Consider the following 23628-nt stretch of genomic DNA (forward strand, 5'->3'; position numbering starts at 1 on the left):
AAATTCTTAATGCAAAAGCATGGTCGTAGGATCATGCATTCAATCTCGGTCCTCTACACAAGTAAGCGGTCCTAGAGCCCTATAAGATGCTACTAAACTTTTTAAATAACTACGAGGATGATCTAATTATTTCAATTAATTACCAAATAGTATTTATTTAAATACATTATTTTGGAAGGATTAGGGTTGACACATAGAAGAACAAAATCTACGTATCTAATCTATTGGGTATTATATAAGAGACAAGTGGGTTGTGGTGGTGGTGCACGGGCTTATCTTGTGCCTCTTTCTTTTCTTTTCTTTTCTTCTCTTTTCTTTTCTTCTCCTCTTTTTCTCCTTAGTATCATCACGTCAAATGACCCAACCCAAAGAGAGAATCCAATCCATGGTATACTTTAGAAGGAGAACAAAGTAAAAGGAGAGGGGTCTTTGATTATGTAATCCTCTCACAAATCCTAGCACTATCATTGTCTTCATCCATCCCTAAATCACACTAATCAGCATTCTCCCCACTTTTTGTTTGTGGAATATAAGGGTGAGCTGGAGTGGTCCATATTCTCCCACGTGCCATGCTATGATTTTGCCATGTGTCACTCTTCGATAACCCAACCGTGCCACGCGGCTTTGTGGGGGGTGTTCGAGTTCACCACATGGAAGGGCCGGGGGGGCGAACCGTGATCATGCGTGAATTAACAGGTAATCAAATGATAATCATTCTTTTGAAATTGAAATCATGAGCATTGAATACCTCTTTTGAATTTGAATTTTGAAAAAAAAAAAAAAAAAAAAAAACTATTCAAACCCTATAAAAAAAATGCAAAATGCAAACCCTGAAGCCATGTTTGGAAACAATGAAAAATAATTCCATGGAATAATCGTGGGTCCAGCTGTGTGAGAGGAGCCTGAGAAAGAGAGGGAGATAATTAAGTGGGCAAGTGTTGAGATGACATAAAAAATTCCTAAAACCTATTGAAAAGAAAATACCTATTTATAATTAGTTTTTTGTTTTCCTGCTTTTTACTTTTTTAGTACTTTCATGCAGCCCTCACTACCACCCTCTCTAGTCTCCTTGAGTGACCTATCTTTCTCAACTGACCTCACAAATATTTCATAGAATATTTTTTCATGGTGGCCAAACATCGGCTCAACAGTTCAACCTAAACATAAAAAGAAACTAGGGCTTAGTCAAGTAAACCACTCTGGCCAATACTCGCTTATGATGACATGGAAAAAATATTCACCACTACCACAAGGCAACAATTTGTACAACGTGGTTGCAACTTCCACAATAGGCAACAAAAGTCGGTCACTTAGCCGGCCGGACCCTCAGACCCACCATCGATTTCATTACTAAAATCTATATTAGAGAATATACATAGACCATGTAAATTTTAGAAAAGGGCAATGATATATTTGCCACCTTTTCTTCCCCAGGCGGTTCCATGGAAATAAACTAGAGGGAGGTGGTCGGCCGCGGGAGGAAAAGGGAGCGAATTTATCACTTCACTTTAGAAAATTCTCAAATTTCTTAGGAAAAAAAAGTAGATCATTAGCTTCAAAGTAAAGCGTAGAGTCGGCGGCATTGGATACGGTACAGATCTAAATGATTAGTTAGAAAATGATACTTACCATTAAGATAAAATTATAGTGTTAGATGATAGTATTAATGAGCATATTCATCTTAATTTTAAATGGGAAAAGCTTAGGAGAGTGGAAGTTGGATGCTTTTAGATATGTTTGGTAGTTATGTGGACCCAAGAGGTAATAGAAAGAATTAAAATCTTTTGTTTTCTCATTATCATAAGTGGGCTCCTTCATTGACCATATTCTTCTTTTTCTTCAACCTCGAGGCTTGCTTGGATGCCTCTAAGGCCATGTTTGGATTGGAAACCATGAAAAGTTATTCCATGGAATATTTGTGGGCCCAACTGTGAGAAAGAGTTTGAGGAGGAGGGAGAGAATTGAGTGGGAGGGATGAGAGATAGCATAAAAAAAATCCCTAAACCTGGTGAAAAGAAAATGCTTAATTGGTTTTTTGTTTTCCTGGTTTTTAGGAGTTTTTCATGCTCCCCTCACTCCCACCTTCTCAAGTCTCTCCATATCTCTCACAACTAGCCCCACAAATGTTCCATGGAATATTTTTTCATGGTGGCCAAACATGGCCCAATTTAGAAATATTAGCACCATAGACATTAGTAAGAGTGGGGGATAAAAAATGATAGGGAAAGGGGTCCACTTAAGTTGAAAAGTCTTCTTTTTCTTTTTGAAAAGAAAGGCAAATAGGAAGTCATCTAGGAAAAGGAGAAAAGCCTCTTTCTTTGGGGAGGAATGAATGAGGGACATTCCTCATTACATTTTTAATTATACCTAACTTGAAATCAAACCATGTCTAAAGTTTTATATGAGAAACCTAATATGTGCAAATTCACATGACATTAGCATGATCTGGGATTCCAAACCTTCATAGGGCCTATTGTGGAAATTATATGACTAGAAAATTGCAGCTATCTGAACCATCTGATCAATGACAAAAGAAAAGTGCTCCACATCCAAGTTCTACGATCAATGGATAGATATGTTTGAAACAAAGTGATTTTCATGTTATTTCTTTTATTAAGTCTGAGATGGTGTAAATATCTAAACTTAATTATTTTATCTATAGTAATAAAGCCGATATTTAAATACATATATACTTAACCCATCTAAATAAAAAATCATTTTTCTTTATTTTACTAGCAATCCTCCTGACTTTATGAGATTTGACCATAGGGCGTCCTCTAACATCCTTCTCTTCCGCTTATACCCCACCGGCCCACACCCACACCCACACCCACACCCACACACAAAAAAAAAAAGAAAAAAAAAAAAAGAAAGAAAAAGAAAAAGAAAACTCTTTCTCGTGCATTCCTATTATTCTCTATTCTCTTTTGTCACCAAGGGATATAAGAACAACTTTCCCTCCCTTCTATCTTGCTACAAAGCAAATAAGGGCGCGCGCGCGAGAGAGAGAGAGAGAGAGAGAGAGAGAGAGAGAGAGAGCACTACAAAACCATCATTGTTTATAAAATTTTCTTTTCTTTTCTCAATCCATTACACCGAGACACCATGCTAATTATGGGCATCCACCTCAATCTTCACACAGGGCCTACCACAATCCTCCTTAATCATCTACATCGAATCTACCATCAAGGATCAGAATGACAAATCACAAGAAACAAAGTATTAAACTCTTTTTAACTTATTAATCTATTGATATCATTATATATTCTTTATTTGCTTATGGTTTTTATATTATCACGGGTTCAAGCCCAGCTGGGACCATTATGTAGCTCATTTATCCAATCAGTTTTGCCACTAAAAAAAAAAGGTTTTTATCTTATTGAATTGATTTAGGTCACCATTTGCTTCACATGTTATATAATTTTATTATTTATGCTCAAATCTTAAGAAAATATCATATCTAGTATTTATGATAAAACACATTCATTTAATTATCTTATATTTTTCTTTTACTCAATGATTTATATTTCATTTATCAATTATACCCATGCTTGATTGCTTTTAAGTCTCTAACTTACGTTTGATTGACTTATATCTTTATTAAAAATGTTCACTTGATGACTCGATCGCAGTTGGTTCATAGAATATTTTATGTTATTTTTACATCATCTATCGACGAACTCATACAACATATTTAAGTCTCTACACTTCATTTCATTTTAGTTAAATGAATAATATATATATATATATATATATATATATATATATATATATAATTTTCAATTGATTCGATTACGGACGTGGCATAAAATATTATATTACTATCACATTCATATTCATACACTAAAAGCATTATATTATAATATGATCGTTGTTTTCGATCGGCATTCATGATCTCACTTTAATAAATTTGGATACTCCTTATTGTTTACACTCATTAATGCTCTTTTTTACATTCAAATTCATTATTTTCACTAGATTAGTATAAATTTCTCTTACCAATTTAATATAACTAAATTAAGAGCAATGATAGATACAGGGGAGCCCTTGCATAAAGAGCTCCAAAAGGGCTCTTCATTGGATCCACATCATTTTCACTTATATTTTTAAATCGGTTGAAAAAGTAAAATCAGTTATATTTGATGACGTGGATGTAATTAAGACCCTTTCTATCTATCATTCCTCCTAAACGAATCATAATACTAGTAACCATCTTCATAAACACAAATTAGTAAAAAAACACTGATCTAAACCAGAACATTGATAACACTACCATTGTTGAATAATTCATCGATCTGATATACACCATATAGACCCGACCTTAAATGCCTACTACATCTACAAAAAATATGGCCAATGAAGAGGAAGAAAATTAAAAGTAACAATAATGTAATTCAATTTACATCAATTCCTGGTCTTAGCTCCTTTCTGTATCCTCAATCTATAACATTACATTTTCACCTAGTGTTAGAATTCCTCAATTCACTTTATACTGTAGATAAGAGTGTTTTATCTATTGACATTGAGCCTATATTTCTCTTCAATGAATAGAAATAGAAAACTGAGATTTGATGTTGGAGACTCTGATTCTTTAACCAAAATGATTGTGTTATCCATACATTGAAGATGGGCCACTGAGATTTTCCCGGGGTGAGGAGGCTGAGAAGACCACTATCAAAGACCTTGGAAAGGATATATCCTATATTTTTGAATGAGAGTAGAAAAAAAAAACCGGATAAGTGGGCACCTTGCCCGAGGCCTATGGAGGGAGAGAATTGACCAAACCGATTTCCATGGGAGAATGGAGAAATGGATAGTAGAAATGCATCATGCCATCTATTTTCTCCATTTGACACCAAAACCCATGATCTTTAGGCTCCATTATATGAGAGACCACTCAATCTCGTCTTTGGCCTTTTATGATGTAACTTTAAGATTATCCATATTTTACCATTTATTTTGGTAGAGTCAATTAGGGCGCGCCGATAAATTGGCCCCCTCAAAGGATGAATTCACCCCCTTTACCGGTACTAGCTGTGAAAAGGATGAATTCACCCCCTTTACCGGTACTAGCTTCACAGCCCGTACAACACTTGTACTCTCTCTCTCTCTCTCTCTCTCTCTCTCTCTCTCTCTCTCTCTCTCTCTCTCTGTGTGCAAGAACTTTTTGTTTGGTGGGGCCTAGCCCCACTTGTACAACAACCACTACTCTCTCCTCTCTTTGAGCACAAACCCTTGGACAGCCCAATGGTCTAGTTCATTAAAGATGGGCCCCATAAAAAGTGTATTTTAAAAAAAATATATCACTTGGGCTTACTTGGTTCAAAGATCCAAACTGTTCATTTGTTGGGCCCAAATGTAAAGAGGCCTTGCCCATAAAATCATCCCCATTACATGAGTCAAACCCTTTGACCAGCCTCTACAGATCAGAGAGTTAGGATCACCATATGAATATGAGTTTTGGGGAAAGGCCTATTTACATTAGGGCCCATCAAATGAACGGTCTGGATATTGGAATAATGTGGGCTGTAATGAATTTTTAATAAATATGCAAGTTTGTACGTATTTTTCTTTTTTAAAATAGTGTGGCCCACCCTGTTCAAAGATATAAACCATTCAGTTGTGAGGCTCCAATGTAAATACGCCGTACCACGATAATCATCTCCATTGGATGACTCTAACTCTACCTAAGGTTTGTACTCAAAGAGAGGAGAGAGTACTGGTTGTGTGTAAAAATCACCCTGACCAAACATTCCTAGCTATCTTATTAGAGATCTTGGATGTGGTTAGATGCAGATTTTTTTTTTCTTAAGGCTCCGTTTCTTTCGACATAATGGGCGTAAACAAATTTTAACCCAGTTTTCCACTTTAAAATGGGCATAAAATTTGGGGAGATGATATTTTTCACCCCCTCTGCTGTGCGCATACGCCCCGTCATGACGTGAACAGTGGGAAACTTTAACGCTTTTTAACATCAAATCACGTTAAAAGTGAGGCGAATGAGAGTACTGCAGGGGGGTTGGTGAAAATATCATCGACCAAAATTTGTTGTACATCCATTTTTCTTTGAAAGAAACATAGCCTAAGTGTAGATTTTCTACCCAGTGGTTTGATAGTTGAGACTTGAGACCATTAGATCTGTCATCTCTATGATGATGCCCACAAAATGAAGGGTCTAATCTTGCTAATATCATGTGGGTAGCCCTACACTATACTTCTTTATGTTTGAGAGAGAGAGAGAGAGAGAGAGAGAGAGAGAGAGAACATATATGCTAGAGGTGGCTGTACAAAGACTAGCAAATCATTTTGGCCAGATTGAGTTACGACTATACGTTTGTGATACCTTCTACCAAATGAAGCATAAAAAGTAGCACCCATATACTCCTTTATTTTAAAATGCTGATTCTGCAGACAATCTATACTAAAACCCCACTTGCTAAGTGATTGACATGGATGCATTATAGCCATCACCAGCCATTCCCTTCATTCCCTAAACCCTATTAAAAACATTCCATAACATTTATAAAAAGTATAGCTTTTCCTTAGAACAGGTGGAAAAAGTTCCCTTTTCCAACATATGAATTTCAAGCTAGGATCCATATGCATTTCAAACCAAATCCATCATAACTGCCAATTCCCAGGTATGAGTGGGATAATAAGACACCCCTCACAAGACACCTCATAATATAAAAAGCATGAAGGGCTTTCATTCAAAGGAAATGGTTATATAACCTCAAGAAAGTCACTTTTTTTGAGGAAAAGCCATGATGGGTGGGAGACAATGGATGAAAGTCGAAACCCACCAAAGAATACTAACAAAAATTCACCTTTCGTTAAGTTGAATGAATGATTCATGTGATGAAGAAAGTCATGGGCTTGGCTGCTAGAAAGTGCTAAAAGCCATTTTTAGCCTAGTAAGAAAGTAGATATGTTACATAGTAGGCCAATTAAAGTGCATAAACCAAAAACAAAAAACCACCAAATGGGGTAATAGTAGTTATGGCACAGCCATTAACATATGAAATCCAAGAAAAAGTGACATCTGAAACAGTTCCATTCCAATTTCAAGGCCCAATTCTCACACAAGACAAAAAGTACACTTCCAATTTGATTAGACTTTAAAACATCTTCATGAAATGCTTATTGATTCATCAAAAGGTACAAATATTGAAATGTTATAATCACTCTAAAGGTGGTCCGCCATCATAGATAGAAATCTATTATTACTGGTAACAACCAAAGCACACTGATAAAGTGGTGAGGCCATGAGGCAACACTACTAAAGCTTAGAATCTCTTCTTCACGTGCGTATCTTCAACAAATGAAAACCATTGATGTATTTTGCACAAAGGATTGTCGTTTAACATAAAGTAAAGGATGATAATTAACCCACAAATCAAATTAACTAACCACCACTCATTTGACTCAATGAAGTTTTGATGTAGGACACTAGTTGTGGGTTTCCAATCACTCATTTACCTTGAAAAACCTAGCATCCTAGATTAAGTTTCCGGTATGCAGAGAGGCATAGAATGCCTTCAAATTCTCTTGCTTGGATTCTGAACTTGATGCCTTGTAAGGTCAAGTTCTATAGAAACCTAACAATGGAAACATGTAAATTTCCTTGTTAAGGTCTCCACAGAGTAGGGTGTCCTTGACATCAATATGTAACTCCTCTCATACGATATCAAAGAGAAAAAGCCTGTTCCTTAATTCTCAGAACAAATTGTTGACTACAAAATCAAGTTTTCCAATGATCCTCTATTGTTCCATCATAATTGAGCTGTGTTCTATAAACCCATAATCAAAAGATTATGGACTCCAAATCATGTCATAACGAATTATATTTTTCGACGTAATTTTAATTTGATGAAAATGCATCTAGATCATATTTTTTCGTCGTTTCCCAAGTTTAGTTTCATGCAAGGTGTGGAGTTTAACACGATAGCAAAATGTTATGTTGGGTCGGTGTGGCAATGAGGAAAGCATAGTCATTTCATTTCCTTCTGTTCCAGTCAGAGTATTTAAATAGGAGAGGATTAACCCATTTCGGAAGAATCTACTTTCCCTGTATTGGTTTATTCTTGAAGTAATTTTTATTGTTCTAATGTGCAGGGTAAACTAAAAGGGGGATTTGATTTCCAATGTTTCAATGACTACCTGATTTTAGAGCCATCCATTTTACACCAAGCAAACCAGAGGGGTAGGATCATTTTCGAGAGAAGATTTTTGGGCCACGATATATCTACGACGAAGACTCGTAAATAATGGTTTAATCATAAAAAAACAAGTCCCACTCATGATCCATTCCTAAGCACAGGACTGGCTGTAAACAGAAAGAGGATGCGAAAATAGAGAGAATATGTGATTTCCACCACTTCCAATTACTATCTCTAAGGGGGTATGCGACTTACCCCCATCTTGTAGTAAATGACGGGCGAGGGGGTAAGTCACATATCCCCTCATGAGGAGTAACTCGAATGATTATGGCCAATGAAGCAATTGCTATTTTTTTTTGGAGATGATATTTTCACCCTCTCTGCAGTACGCATTCGCCCCCTTATGGAGTGAACAGTGGGCAACTTAAACGCTTTTTGACATCAAATCACTTTAAAAAGGGGGCGAATGCGTACTGCAGGGGGGGGAGGTGGGTCGCCCTTTTTTTTGTTGGGGTTAAAATGATGTTTTACCCCCTATTGAACCTGGCCCACTGGAACAGACCCTCCTGGAAACAGTTTACATAAATTATATTTAGGCCTGCATATTTACATGTTGGATGATGAACTGATCAGTTTATGAGACAATGACTTGATCTAATATAATTTATATGTACTGCACAATCATGTAATTACCATTTGAATCAGGTTTCCTTGTGATTCTTGCAAGCAGATTTCTGTACTGGCACCTGATTTAGAAATTATAAACAAGGAAATAACAAGTATGGATGTCCCACATTTTAGCTACCTAGATTCTTGAAGCATTTCCCATATATTTTCCACACTTTGGAGCTTTATTAACAAAAGAAAGCTTCTGCAGCTAGCCAGGAAGCTTCTTGAACTATTTTGGGGCAAGTAACCACTTGGGTCACAAGCTCCCCCACAAAACATTGATTTTCTTTCCACTGTGTGGAAAGGTGTAATTCTCTTTTCAAACTTAGAACTGCTTTGGGTTCTGTTAACCATAGATAGGGAGGAATGCTATGAACTTATTTAAATAGATCAGAAGGAATAAAAAGAATATTACAAAGTAAATTCTTCAAGTGATACTAGGATGATTTCTTGGAAGCAAGAAATATAGTTTGAAAAGGATAGTTGAGGACTTCTTAGAAAGCAATTTATTATAAATAAAATCGTATGGTTGGAATCTACTAAAAGATAAGAGAAAAGAAGATATGGTTGGAGATGTGAAGAAAGATCTCACATCTTTTTTACTGTTTTCTGATGTAAAGCCATGAAAAATTGTGAGAATATTTCCTTTGAAAGTGGTAAGATCCTTCCTAGGGAGGTGGTTAAAGGAGGTCTTTCGAGGGAATTTCCTCATCAGCTTAATGCCACTAATGATGTCTTTGTAGAAAGTGGATGATGCTTATCTTAATATTCCCATTTTGGATAGGTAAGATTCAATGGAGGACAACATAAATCATTTCCATGAGGCATCCAAACACAGAATGGGAATTGAGAGGGGTGTGGTAAAAACAAAGTGGGGGTCGGTGGTGCTCTTTCCACTTGGTCTTTTGCACTATGTGGACCAACCAAACGTTGACAAGTGGGAATCTCAAAACCATATCATATACTCTTCAGCTGGTCGTGGTACATCCTTACATGATAGACGTGATGACAACCATGGTCACAAATAAATTGTCTCGAAAATTAATGGGAAAGGGTGCATGTTGGGATTTTATTTTATTTTTTTCTTCTTCATTTCAAATTTACATCAGGAACAATTGAAAAATATTTAAAGGGCAATGATATTGTCACCCCCCCTGCGTACGCATTCGCCCCCCTTATTAAAGCTTTTTGACGTCAAATCAAGCCAAAAGGGGAGCGAATGCGTAATTTAGGGGGGGTGACAATATCATCGCCCTATTTAAAATACGAACTTCAAGAACAAAATATAAAGATATTTTAATAATTTTTTAGAACCTCGAGAAAATTTCATGATTTTATCATTTTATCAAAAAAATGCAAACAGAGTAATATTTTTTGAAAATATTGGAAAAATTTGTAAGTGATGAAAACATTGAGTGAAAAAACTTGGAAAAGAGAAGGCAATGGATACACTAATCTTAAGTAGCCTGTGGAGATCATCTCCACTGTACATTGGGCTTGTATATTTTGATCGAAACCTGTTGATCAGCCATGGCCCAAGAGAAGAATAATTGTGAGTTTCTGCTTGGTGAAACTATCTATCCGATCGAAAAGTTTTCCACTTTGAAATCCATCGCGGGTTCTTTTTGTTTTAACCTATGATCACATAAGTAATCTAATTTGCTTGATCTCAACAATTTATGGGTGGTGGGCCATCCATTAATAAGGCCCATCAAATGCATAATGTAGACAGGATAGAGGTGGTGGATATTGCAAGTGGAGGTGAGGTGGGGCTTGTGTTCATAGCACTATATAACATTAAATGTTTTTATATTGTTGGATTGGTTAGTATGAGCTTTGAAAAGAATGCCTAGTAGTTGTGTGTGTGTGTGTGTGAGAGAGAGAGAGAGAGAGAGAGAGAGAGAGAGGTGCAAGCCGGGTCCATTTGGATGCACACTTGTGTTCAGCAGTGGGTAAGCAGTCAACTGGAAGAATAGTGGGGTAGTAGTCTCTTCTTGGTGGAGTAACGGTGAGCCTCATGGTGTGTTTAGTAGTTAAGGATGGGTTAGTAATAGAGAGAGAGAGAGAGAGAGAGAGATCCCACAACTCTACTGCCAGTTTTAAAAGTTTTTTAGTAGTATAATTAATTAATGTCACCTCAGCTAACAAGTAAGTGACAAGTAAAATAGTGGGCAAGTAGTCTTGCGGACTTTTGGCTCGATTTTACAGCCAACCATGACATGACACCACACCTAGGTCGTAAAATCCTCCAAAATTTATAACTAAATTGCCCCATGAGAAAACGACCATGCCTGAAATCACTTTTTACCATCAATTTTTGGGTGCTAAAAAGGGCCCCACTGCCACGTGCACAGATGTGAGATGTAATCTCGTTCCCTTGATCTGGTTGGGTAACATCGTAGCCTCTCCCACCATGATCAGATGATCTCAGCCCTTCGACCCAAGGCATCCTTCAGGTTTTTCTAAGATGAGTTTAGCCATCCAGCTATCTAAATAGACAGGATCTCAGTTCAGGAAGTAATTTCGAAAAAAAATGTCTGGTGGAGACCTATTAGATCAGAGGTTCGGATCCATTCTTCAATTATTGATACAAGAATGGATAGCATGTTATCTTAGCCGTCAGATCAACCATCTTAAAATGGGAGCAACAATGATCCAACGGTTTTCTGTAGCTCACATAAGGTGCAAACTAGAACCTGCCTTTCAAAGCCAATTTAGACTGAAGAATCTTCACAGGAAAATTTCTTAGAAGAAGTACAACATGAAAGCTCTGCATTATATCAAGCTGAGCAACAGAGATCCTATGTATTTCCACAACATTAGAACATTCCCATCCTTGCTTAAATTACCCATATTTCAAAGGGCAGGGTATTGGACACTCCTAGAAGAGGATTGAAAATTTGGGCAATCAAGTTAGCCTTGAATTCAAAGAAAATACAAACTTCAAGAAAAAAAGGATTCCTTACCCCCATAATGCACAGACAAGGATATAATTTCAAGGCATACTATGAATATAGCCCCCAAGCAAAATGTCCTGGAGAAGTTTAAAGCTTGGGGCAAACGTGAGCTTGGAAAAATCCCATCAGTAGTATGGCCTGTAGCGCATGGGCCGCCTGAACCTTGGAGCCTTTCTGCAGTGTAAAGATACAAAATAGAACCATGGCTCAAAGAGGTAGTTCCAACAATTCGCTAATAATAATGAATAGCAAGAACAATAGTAATAAATGCCTAATCAAGGAGAAAGTACAGAGAAATAAAACTAAGAACCAAGGGAAAATTTCCTTCGTGATGCTGTTAAAATAATATGAAAGCCAGTAAAAGTCAGCTGCCACCAATACGGAATCTAGAACTTACCCATATCCTAGAGGAGGATAGAAGGGGACCGCCATGTATGGTCTTCGTGACCGAAAGCCAAGATTAGGGCGCCTTCCTCGGTACTGCTTCATTCCTGGAACGTTTGTTCGTTTAGCTGACACCTGCAAAAAATAGAAACACCTTCATATGTAAGTTAAAGCACAGGTTATTTACCTTATCAAGGGAGAAAATCCTAAAGGTTAATGGTTATCCTAATTAATATTTAATGATCCTTTCGATTATAAGTGTTACATCTCATTCTATTAAACAAGGCACTCTACAAATGGTTACATCTCATCCTATATGTTTGAAGTATATTTTCTTTTATTTATATATAAAAACATTTGGGCAAACCAAATATTTGGAAAATACTATAAAATAATAACTTGAGGAGGTTATTTAACTAAGGATTGTCCGAAGTCCAGACCAGTGATTTTTTTTTTGTTAAGATAGAGGCTATTATGTTATCCAGTATCAACTTAGACAGGGTCTACTGTAGATTAATCGAAAACATGAAAACCTTCAACTGGCGACCATGCAACTCAGATTCATTTAGAATGACGGCATTCTGAACAGCATCGATTTCAACAAACTCCACGTAGGCAAATCCCTTAGGTTGACCAAACTTGTCGGTCAAAATAGTCACTCTGTTCACTGTTCCACAAGATTGGAAATGCTGCTGGACTTCCTCTGGAGTGCATGCATAGTCTACCTGAGGTTTCGAAACAAGAAAAAATAAGAGAAAGATAATGTTTTTTGTAAAGAACATAATCACTGGTTTGAAATATACTTATTAGAAGAATGGAATAATTCAGAATAATACATTTTTAGTTGGGTCATCAAAATGGGACATGCTTGACTAAAGTCAAAATGGTGATCACTTTATTTCAGGCATATAAGCAACGGTTAGATGTTCAAACAGGCAGGGTAACTATAGCATTTTTTCTCAGCAAAAGAATTGAGCTTTTAAAGAAATAGTTGAATGTCAGAGGTGGATTACATTTAGGTTGCTTGGGAATAAGTAAATGAAGTGCCATTAAGTTATAAAGGATATTATGACAACCCATAAGGCAATTTACAAAATTAGAAATTTAACAGTGCCACGAGGTAAAGGGGAAGGGTGAATACTGAATAAACTACTCAGAAGAAGGGGGTGAATACTGAATACATGTATGGAAAGCTTGTCTGCAATTTGATCTCCAGTGAGAAAGGCCTGGGAATGATGTCCCAGTTACGTTTACATATATTAGATAATAAAAAGATCACAATAATATGACTAGCTTGATTTTATCTCATGGGGTTAGCTCTAAAGAGAAAAAAAAGGACTAGAGAAGTATGCTGTACTAACAATTTAATTCATACATGAAACATTAGGTAGACAAATCTCCAAATCAATTAAGAACAAATTCTCACCATATCAACCTCCGTGAAATTGGTTTTTTGACCAGGGAGATGATAACCAGGTTCATGGAGTCTATGATGAATTGGACAAGTTAGCATGAGAATAAGTTGACTAATTAGAGCCACACATTAGGCAGGCACTTTTTTTTTAATTTTTGGCCTCTTTTTTTCTGTGGACCATATTGTCACCTTCATTTTAGCTCTTTCTTCAAGACCTATTGCTTTTTCTCTTGAATCATCTTCAGGAGGTCGATAAGAATTCAATCCAAAGCTGCACCACTGCAGCGGGCGGAAGAGGTGGCTCCAAGCAATGTTTTAAATTCAGTTTCAGTTTCAGTTTCAGTCGGCACGGAAACATAAACATTTCGCTTTTGGTGGAAATCTTGTAAAATCATGTTAATGTATGGAAACATATGCAAATGATGAAATTTTCTAATTCTTTTTATAAAAAAAACACACGCAAATGATGAAAGTTTTAGATGAAACTTCGGGAAATGCTAGAATAAGCACAAATACATACTTAGAAACCATCCATAATGGATTAATCACATCAAACACCTAGTGACAAGAATGGTCGGGCATGTCTAGAATAGTAAATTCAATAAAGAAGTAAAATATAATGAAGGATAAGAAAGTACAATGACTAGTCTCCCCTCTAGGGACCCCAACTCTATGTCAATACCACATAGAGTTACGAGGTATTATTGGTCCCATGCCAACTGGCATCCCATGCATAAGATACGGTTACTTCCTATGCAATTCATTGATGTTGCCTACCAAATATCATTATCTATATTAATGAAATGAAATGTAAGTTCAATGATGTTGCCAACCAAATATCATTCTCTATATTAATGAAATGCAAATAATATCATTTCTTTTCTTTTTTTATGTCGTTTCGACTATTTCGGTCGAATTTTGTGAATTTCAGTCAAATTGCAGGAATTTTGGTCGAGTTTCAGGAATTTCGGTCAAAATTTCGGGAAAATAATGATACGAAAGGAAATCACGTAGGTTTTGTTCGGTGAGGATGGAAATGGAAATATTCCAGGAAAATTTTGGGGAAATTTAAAAATGGCTACGAGGCATAACAAATGAGATGCTGTCCGAATTGGCTCCAACATAATGATTGAGGCTCCTTTAGGTAATTTAATATTTCCAAAATATTTGTGCATTTACCATTATTGCCTCTGTGAACATAGCAACTAAATAATTCCAACATGTTACACAAGGCATTGCATACTTGTTCAATTTTCCACTACTTTGTGCACATTCTGTTAAGCATTGAAGGATGGCAATCCCTATAAGGTTTTTTTTTTTTTTGATTGGCGGCAATCCCTATAAGTCTAAGACCTCTATTTAAATATGCCCCCAAACAAGAGTTAGTTTCCCCCACAATTAATAATCCCGTGCTTGGGATTTTCTGGGAGATGGAAACCCAAGGAACTTTCAGTTTTAGTTTTTCTCAGGTTTCTGTAGTGAAAATATCATGGGAAAATAAGGATAATCTAGAAGATTGATCGGGCAAGAATATTGTATTAGTATTGCAATGTTTTTCAAAAAAAAAAAAAACAGAAATATTTGTTTGCAAGATTCCAAAAATCTTGTGACAACTTTTTGGAAAATATCATGAGATTTTCAGAATCTCGACGATATTTGTTACTATGATTATCCTAATAATTCCAAAATTTAACTTAAAAAAATGGTCAATGTTCAATAGTGGGCTTATATTGAAATCACTGTGTCATTCAATTATAGTAAACAATTAGATATTGCATACTCAATAGGCCTTGTCAAATGAATAGTATAGCAAACAAGGAGCACAATATAGTCAATTTCAATTGCTTATTAATAATTGGACACGACTTTCTAAGCATCTTCGGCGCTTGAGTCCTATCAAGATTCAAAGCCCTAGGCCAAATGAATCCTGAAAAGCATCATTGTTATTATTATGCACCCTTGGAAGACATTTTATAGATGAAAAGGATAGGCTGAGAACAGAAAAATCAAGTAAAGAAAACAGGTTAAAGTTGGGCAAGTCACATGTTAAAATTTCATGACTTGGCCTAACCTCTAGTTTGTTTAGTATAGATAGGACAAGTATAAAATCTAGTTTTAGGTAGGGGGAAATCCACATGATCTGGCCTAACATCCCTTTTGCCTAGAATGCCTGGTTTCAAGTGATGTTCACCACTTTCCTATTTTAGGTCTAATTTCCTGAGTAAGAAAATCATTTTTTACTTTAAATGAAACAAGTTACTTTGGCATTTCTAGGATGTTTCTTACCAAAACTGAATGCATTATTTTCATTGGATACACAAACTCACACATACTAAGGTCGATCTAATAAAGCCAAATTTCAACCGATAAAACATACAAATATATTCAATTGAAAATTCAAATCATATTTCTAACCCATTAACTCATTCAATCAATCCTTTCAAAAACTACAGGAAAATTACTTCCCAAACAATCCTGAAACATAAAGGGTGGCCACAAGCCTACAACTAGGCAATCATGTGACTTGACTATCATAATGACAAACATAAAAAGTAAAATATCCATTGAATGGGAATAGTAGCTAGAAACCTGAATTGTAGAAAATATAGTATAGATGCATATAATTAAACCATAATCAAGAAGGGCCAACAAAGAAGAAAGGGTTGCAAAACCTCACATTACCAACATAGATTGAACGGGAATCAACTTCCTCTTTCTCAGCTTGTGTTGCAGCAGCACTAGAGGGATCTTTATACATGATTCAAGAATAATTAAGAAAAATATTAGAACATACAGCAAAGACAAATATCCCAAAATAACAAAAAAATTACAAGCAATGTGCACTTTAGCATCTGAATTTGATGCCTTGAGGAACTCAACCCGCTCCTTTAGAGGCTTGACTATCTCCCTAGCCTAACCTTTAAAAAAAAACTATCACACTAGCCTAGTGCAATATGGAGGAGACATCAAAGCTCGGGATAAGACATCAAGAGCTTGTTTGGTTGTACAATATGGAGGACCATACTAGTAAAGTCAGGTGTCATGTGGCGTTTGGTTGCAAAAATGAATAAAAAAAATACCCAAATACTCACCTACTATTCTACATGTTGTCCCATGTCTCAAAAGGTGTCACTCTTTAACTCTACTATTAAAAATCTTCTTAAAAAAGTAGTGTTTTTGTGTCTCTAAAGGCAGACTACTAGGGGACTCCTAAGTCCTAACCCACCCTTGACAATCAAACACACCGCGGAGTTCACCACTATACCAGGAGACTGTCGTGGTTTTAAATTTCCACCAAAACCGACACAAAACAACCGAAATATACATATTTATATGTATTACATGAAAAATGTGGTATGTACTGAATTATCAAACAAGTGTGACAGTGCATGTCACTAGGTGTTCGAAGTTGCTAAACCATTATGGATGGAACCATTATGGATAGTTGTCTTTCTTGTATGATGGTTTCTAGGTGGGTATTTGTGCTCATGGTCGCATTTTCTGAAGTTTCATCTTAAAATTCTATCATTTTTTAATGTTTCCATATGTTTATGTAATTTTACATGATTTCCACCGAAATTTCCAACCGAAATCAGAATGTTCCCGTTTCCATGACAACCGAAATCGAAACTGAAAACAAAATTTAAAACCTTGGAGACTACTACCCCATTACTCTACTATGATATTTCCTTTGCTAAGAACTTTCTCCTCTGTAAGCTCCCTAACTTCACTAGTGCCCTCGAACTCGACAGCTTTTCACCCACAACCTCTCTAAACCACCTTTGCAAAATTTCCTTCACTTTCCTAAGCTTCTGACACAGTCTATTTTCAGCCGACCCAAAAACTATGGCCTCTGCCCTGTTGCCACCATATTTTAACAAATCCTTCAAAGGCCGATGTTCCAACCAAGCTAGCTAAAATCTAAAGGGGAGGCACCCTAGCTCCCCTCCATAGAGTCGAGAACAATCGAATTATAATTAGAAATGGCCTTGGGCAAAGCCAGTTATTTAGCACAAGGAAATGCCACACTCCAAGAGTTACTTAAGAGAAATCAACCCAAACAAGTCTTGCTTAAGCCCCTCTCTTTACTAATGATGTAAGCACCTAATAGCATCTCTTTATTAATGATGTTGGCACCCGGAACCTCACTGACCCACTTTTGCAAAATTTCCCTCACTTTCCTAAGCTTCTGACACGGTCTATTTTCAGCCGACCCAAAAACCATGGCAAAGCCAGTTATTTAGCATAAGGAAATGCCTCAATCCAAGAGTTACTTGAGAGAAATCAATCCAAACAACTCTTGCTTAAACCCCTCTCACATGTGAACTGAGCTCCCCACAGCAGACAATCTAAAGAGCAATCCTTCTCATAAACTCAGTGACGGACAACATACGGGAGGTGATTCTAGTAGTCCAGCTTTTCTCTCCTACAAACCTGATCTCATTAAAATCACCTTCGACACACAAGGGGGTAGGGCATCTGCCACAGACCTCACAAACTTCAGCCACATTTCAGCCATTCTCTCTCTCGTAGACGACTCATATACAGTTGAGAAAGTCCATAAGCTATTATCTTCCAGCCTCCTAAGGCTGACTGACATAAAAAAAACTCCAATCACTTCTCCCAACCTGAATTTTGACCCATCACATGCCACACCAACCCCACAATAAGCACCAAGTAAGATCTCACTAGTTAACACTTTCTCTTTACCATTAAAAAAAACACTTTCTCTTTAGAGGATGAGAATCGGAAATTTCCACTTCCTTTCTAATTGGAAGTTGCTAAAGGAAACTTGACACCACTCTTTCTTTCTTGAACGGCAGAAAGATTCATTAAAACGAAGGAAAGAAAGACAGAGAGGTTGATACAAAAGAAGGGGAGAAAGCACAGGGAAACAAATGATGCACCACCCCCAACACCCCCAAGGCATATAATATGAAATCGATGGCAAATTTAGAAGTAGAATCCCAAATAATTTTCTTCAGTGATCGCCTGCAAGATCGAGATTTAAAGTTGCTAAAGGAAACCTGACACCACACTTTCTTTCTTGAGCGGCAGAAAGATCCATTAAAAAGAAGGAAAGAAAGACCGAGATGGTTGATAAAAAGGAAGGGGAGAAAGCACAGGGAAACAAATGATGCACCACTCCCAACACCCCCAAGGCATATAATATGAAATCGATGGCAAATTTAGAAGTAGAATCCCAAATAATTTTCTTCAGTGATCGCTTGCAAGATCGAGATTTAAAGTTGCTAAAGAAAACCTGACACCACTCTTTCTTTCTTGAGCGGCGGAAAGATCCATTAAAACGAAGGAAAGAAAGACCGAGATGGTTGATAAAAAAGAAGGGGAGAAAGCACAGGGAAACCAATGATACACCACTCTCAAGTCTCAACACCCCAGGCATAGAATACAAACTTGTTGGCAAGTTTAGAAGTAGAATCCCAAATATCACCCTGCCACTTCAAGAAAAAAAAAAGAATCCCAAATAATTTTCTTCAGTGGTTGCCTGCGAGATTGAGATTTAAAAATAAACACACTGTTGAAGAAGTTATTTCAGCAACCAAAGGCACATTATCAAAAGAGGGTTGCTAGCAAAACTTGAATCCCGTTTGGAAAAAAGACGAGAGCCTCTCTCATGACACGTGTGCAATAAGACATAGAAGGGGGCACAAATCCCCTCAAAAGCCAAAATTTCGAAATTTGAATTGAAATTGACCAAATCATTGGTCAATTTCACCATCTTCTTTATTTTCTAAACGGGGTCCTGTTTTAGAAGTGTTTCCCTTATCAAAAAGATAGAGATCATGAATAGAGCTATTCTAGCAAATGGCTCATCCCCTGTTGAAGAGAAGGGGAAGATGGTCTCGCAGTTCTCTCTTGACACCAAACAAGAGCAGGACATGTAACACCTTTGAAGTTTGAAGGGGAAAATACGATATATTTAAATAGGGAAATGATGAAGTGGGCACTCACGAAAGCTTTGATACAACTGATCGAGGGGGACAAAGAGTTCGCTAGTAGTGTTGATCTTGCATGGAACAAGACAAAGCGGGGTAGGGAAGAAAATTGTAAGACCGAGAACACCGTTCGGTTTGAAAGAAAACAAATGAGCACAACTCAATCTTCAAGAGATTAACACAAACATCTTTTCTTATTCCATGAGCAGCCAAAAATTCTTCTTCATTCAAAACCGTCCAAGATTTATATAGGAGAGTTCTCCTTTAACAACTCAAAAGAAAGAAAAAAATCAACTTCCTGAACAGCCAACACATGTCCAAAGGCAAGTAGTTGTTTTTACAAATATAACATAGAAATCAGTAACTAATTCAAGCAATAAATATCATAAAGAGGCATCATTCCATCATGGTATTCATTTTAAAAAGAAACCTTTGTATTTCTTTTGATTTTCCCAGGCCTTGGAAAGGTATGTTCTGCTCCTATTTTCACATGGATGGTAATTGCCATTTTAGCAACCACAATTTCCACATTTGAACTTTACTCCAATAGTTTGCTGCCACGTTTGCCTTTGAGGCAGCAAGTGTCCAAAAAGGGAAGCTTTTTAACTCCAATACAAGCCTTGGATGGGATGAGTAACAGAAAGTGCCACTTCTTCCACTAATAATAGCAAGTGTCCCACCATTCTGGAAAAAGAGAGAAAGTGTCCCCTTTAACTTAATGAATAGGCAATGCATAAAGGAATGGTCAAACATTGGGCTTTCTATTTTAATCGAAATTACCAATGAGACTTTGGAAATTTCTAATAGTAAAAGGATACCCGTGGATGTATAGCTCACAAATTGGGGTTAAAGTTGGAAGATTCTTATTTTAGAAATCAGCTAATGTAAAATTCTTAAACTCAACTGTAGGGAATTTAACCGGGTAGAACTCACCCCTAAAAGCTAGCCGTTAGAGAGAAGGTGCCCATTCCCCTATAACCCCATCCACATCCTTTTACCTTTCCGATGTGGGATCTTTTGCTTTTGCGTGGAACCCCAACAATCTCCCCCTCCACGCTGAAGTAACATGGGGAATCTCACTCCTCCAGGCAGCGGCAACATGGGAACCACGAGATACTACACTGGGGTTTCCGAGATCTTCCCCGAGGGACATTTCCGCCCTCGGAGCCAAACCCGGGTTACCACGCCCTGAGCTCTGATAGCATTTGTAGGGACCCGGGTAGAACTCACCCTCAAAAGCTAGCCTTTAAGGAATGGTGACCATTCCCTTCTAATCCCATCCACAACCCTTTACATTTCTGATGTGAGATCTTTTGCTTTTGAGTGGAACCCCAACATCAACTAAGGAAGGGGAATTACTAACTTAGGCATAGCAAGAATAGAAAGCTGCTAAAAACAAATTAGATTTAGAAATACTCTCTAAACCTAAAGATACCCAAAAATGGAAACCGGGAAAATTAGAAGTTACTCAAAATAGAAATGGCTGAAATTAGAAATGGAAAAATTGGAAACTTCACAAAACGGCGAATGTTTTGATGATATCATTTCAACAGTCCGATCATCAACTAGGGGGCGGATCCTTAGAAGCAGGAATCTTTCCTCATGGGTGCCGCTCCCACCTCGGGACTGCGATTCAGCACACGCTCCTTAGGAAAAAGCTTCCAGAGAGTGTGACCCTGAAAATAGATAAATCGCTCCCATAGCGCTCCCAACCTGCTCCTATTACTCCATCATTCCCACCATCACCAACTTCTTGCATCAAACTCCTCCAACTCTTCAATGTACTTCATTGGCGCAAGCACAAAGGCATCTTCAGCAGGCACGAGGAAAGAGGGAACGGAAATGAAGATGGTTATAAATTACTACTTTTCAAGGTACTTAAAATGTGGAAGATATATATGAAGATAATTAGAAATTACTATTTTTTGATGTACTTGAATTTTAAGACATAAAGAAAATATTAAATAAATGCTCCCATGACGCTCCTGACCTTGGACTCTTCTAGACCCCCATTCTCCCCTGCCCCCCCCCCCACACCCACTTTGTGCTTCTATGGGCGGATCATCGATCTGAGAAATTTTAATGGCCCGATTTTTTATTGAAATTTTTTACCGTTAATCGGAAGGACCCGACAAGATGCACCTGCATTATGAAATACCTGGAGGACCTACTTCCCCTTAATTGCGGGGTGTAAACAAGCAACATCCATAAAACTAAAAACCAGCTTCCCAGCATATATTCTATGGATATTGAAATTTCATCAGATCATGCAATAAATCAATAAAAAAACATAAGAGATTTCCTCTACAGAGCGGTGAAAGAGTGGTTTTCATTCCATGTTTCAAATTTGCCATACAATTTTACCAACTAATGCTATTTTCTTTCGGTCTGAAGAATCAACCATATCTGTATATAGCGGCGTTGCTATTTTCTTTCAGTAAGAGACCATTATCACTCAAAATATTTACCAAGTAATGCTTCACCTGGCATCAAATTTCAGCACAAAACCATAAATGTACACAATTTCAAAGCAACGAGGAGAAAAACGAACATCCAATGCAGACCGAAAATAGAACACCACTCATCATTCCCTATCGGCAACAAAGAAGGAAAGAAACGACCAAATCCAAAACGGAAACAAAAATTGAAAACTGTTAAGATCCCCAATTGAATAAGACAAGGAAGATGATGTATTCTATAAATATAGCTAAAAATCACATAACATGTTCTCTTCGAGGGCAACATTACTCCAATTCACCTTTCAGTTATACAAGACTTCTCATGATAGCTCATAATTTTAAAACTTCCCCACGTCATCATGGACTCCCCCAAGGTGACTCCCTTTTACCTTGCCGTGTTTCACATTTTGCCATCACATTCCATGTTTTGCCCTATAGAATCAATAAAAAATCCTTCAACTCTCCCAAATTATGACTGTGTCAACCGAGTACTCGACCACGTCGTGCCGAGTTAACTAGCATTTTCTTCGGCCACATTCCGCATTTTTTAACATTGATAGCTCTTTTCTCTCTTAGCTTCCTATTTATTCTCTCCTTATTCAAATTCAAACTAACTACTAAAGAGATTCTCTCCTAAGTACAATCACTTTACTACCCTACCATTCTTAGCAATTATTCAAATTCAACTTAACTCACAAGCCATTATAAATATTCAAATTAACTAGAAGAGAGATTTTCTCTCAATCTCCCTCCTAATCTTATAAACCTACCATTCTTAGCTAATAATCAAATTCAAAAGATGTAAAGTTGGATTGTAGCAATATGAACCGCTAGGATTAATCATGCAAGAGATTTATATCAAAAACCTAAACGCGAGTATACCTTGAACGGCGCCCATCTCTTTCTCAACTTTGGCCTGCATCTCACGAAGTGCACCTGCTTCCTCTTCGATCTCTTTCAGCCTCTTCTTCATTTCCTCAAGGTTCTGCACAAAGTAACAAATCAGAAAAAGAAGAAAAATTACAGCAGAAAAGATCCTCAGATTATATATATATATATATATAGAGAGAGAGAGAGAGAGAGAGAGAGAGAGATGGAAATTAGGGTTAGGTAAGAGACCTCTTTGGAACTGGGATCCTCATCAGTGGAAGCCATTTCGATATCGGCATCCATCTCTCCTTCATCTGGAATGTCTCCTCCGTATGTCTCGTGTTCTTGTTCGTTCTGATCGCCTTCCATCTCTTCTCTTTCTTCCCTTTTTTCACTCTGCTTGTTTGGGAGTTCTGATTAATTAACCTAGGAGGGAGAGACATGGAGAGAAGAAAGGTTAATTTTGTCATTTTACAAAGTTAATCGTACTTCCAAAAAAGGATTGAATTTCTAGGGCCATCCTACCGTCTGATCTTGTGGGCCACCACTAGCCTATAACATTGATTGCACACGTGAGAGAAATAAAGTATAAGTTTGGGAATCATGAAAAGATCAGGTGTGTTTCTGAAAGCGTGTTGGGGTGACAGTTAGAATGACCAAAACACCCTCCACCTATTCCGGTTATTTTCTTTACTGGGTGGGTGGCTTTTCTGTCGATTTACAAAAAATTGAGGGTAGTATTGTAAGTTTCATAGT

The 23628-nt window shown here is 37.2% G+C and overlaps 1 protein-coding gene across 1 annotated transcript; it reads right to left on the reverse strand.

Annotated features, from left to right (window-relative positions):
• Positions 1-11511: 11511 nt before the first annotated feature.
• LOC143884899 (polyadenylate-binding protein 2-like) lies at positions 11512-23301 on the reverse strand. The gene is made up of 6 exons (XM_077388747.1): positions 23122-23301; positions 22885-22987; positions 16261-16331; positions 12703-12894; positions 12183-12304; positions 11512-11959 (listed from the first exon to the last, which is right to left on the reverse strand). Exons 1-6 carry the CDS (start codon positions 23239-23241, stop codon positions 11911-11913), a joined length of 657 nt encoding a protein of 218 aa, XP_077244862.1. The 5' UTR covers positions 23242-23301; the 3' UTR covers positions 11512-11910.
• Positions 23302-23628: the final 327 nt, after the last annotated feature.

The sequence above is a fragment of the Tasmannia lanceolata genome, unplaced genomic scaffold, assembly GCF_043159265.1.
Source record: "Tasmannia lanceolata isolate RefF3 unplaced genomic scaffold, GAP_Taslan_0.1 ptg000008l, whole genome shotgun sequence".
NCBI classification, from domain to species: domain Eukaryota; kingdom Viridiplantae; phylum Streptophyta; class Magnoliopsida; order Canellales; family Winteraceae; genus Tasmannia; species Tasmannia lanceolata.

Excerpts from the sequence above, each read along its gene's own strand:
- LOC143884899 (XM_077388747.1), bottom strand. The coding sequence starts at position 23,241 with ATGGAAGGCGATCAGAACGAACAAGAACACGAGACATACGGAGGAGAC. Across the intron at positions 16,332-22,884 it reads AGAGATGGGCGCCGTTCAAG|ATCCCTCTAGTGCTGCTGCA; the intron begins GTATACTCGCGT and ends TCATGTATAAAG. Across the intron at positions 12,305-12,702 it reads TGCATGGTCGCCAGTTGAAG|GTGTCAGCTAAACGAACAAA; the intron begins GTTTTCATGTTT and ends TATTTTTTGCAG.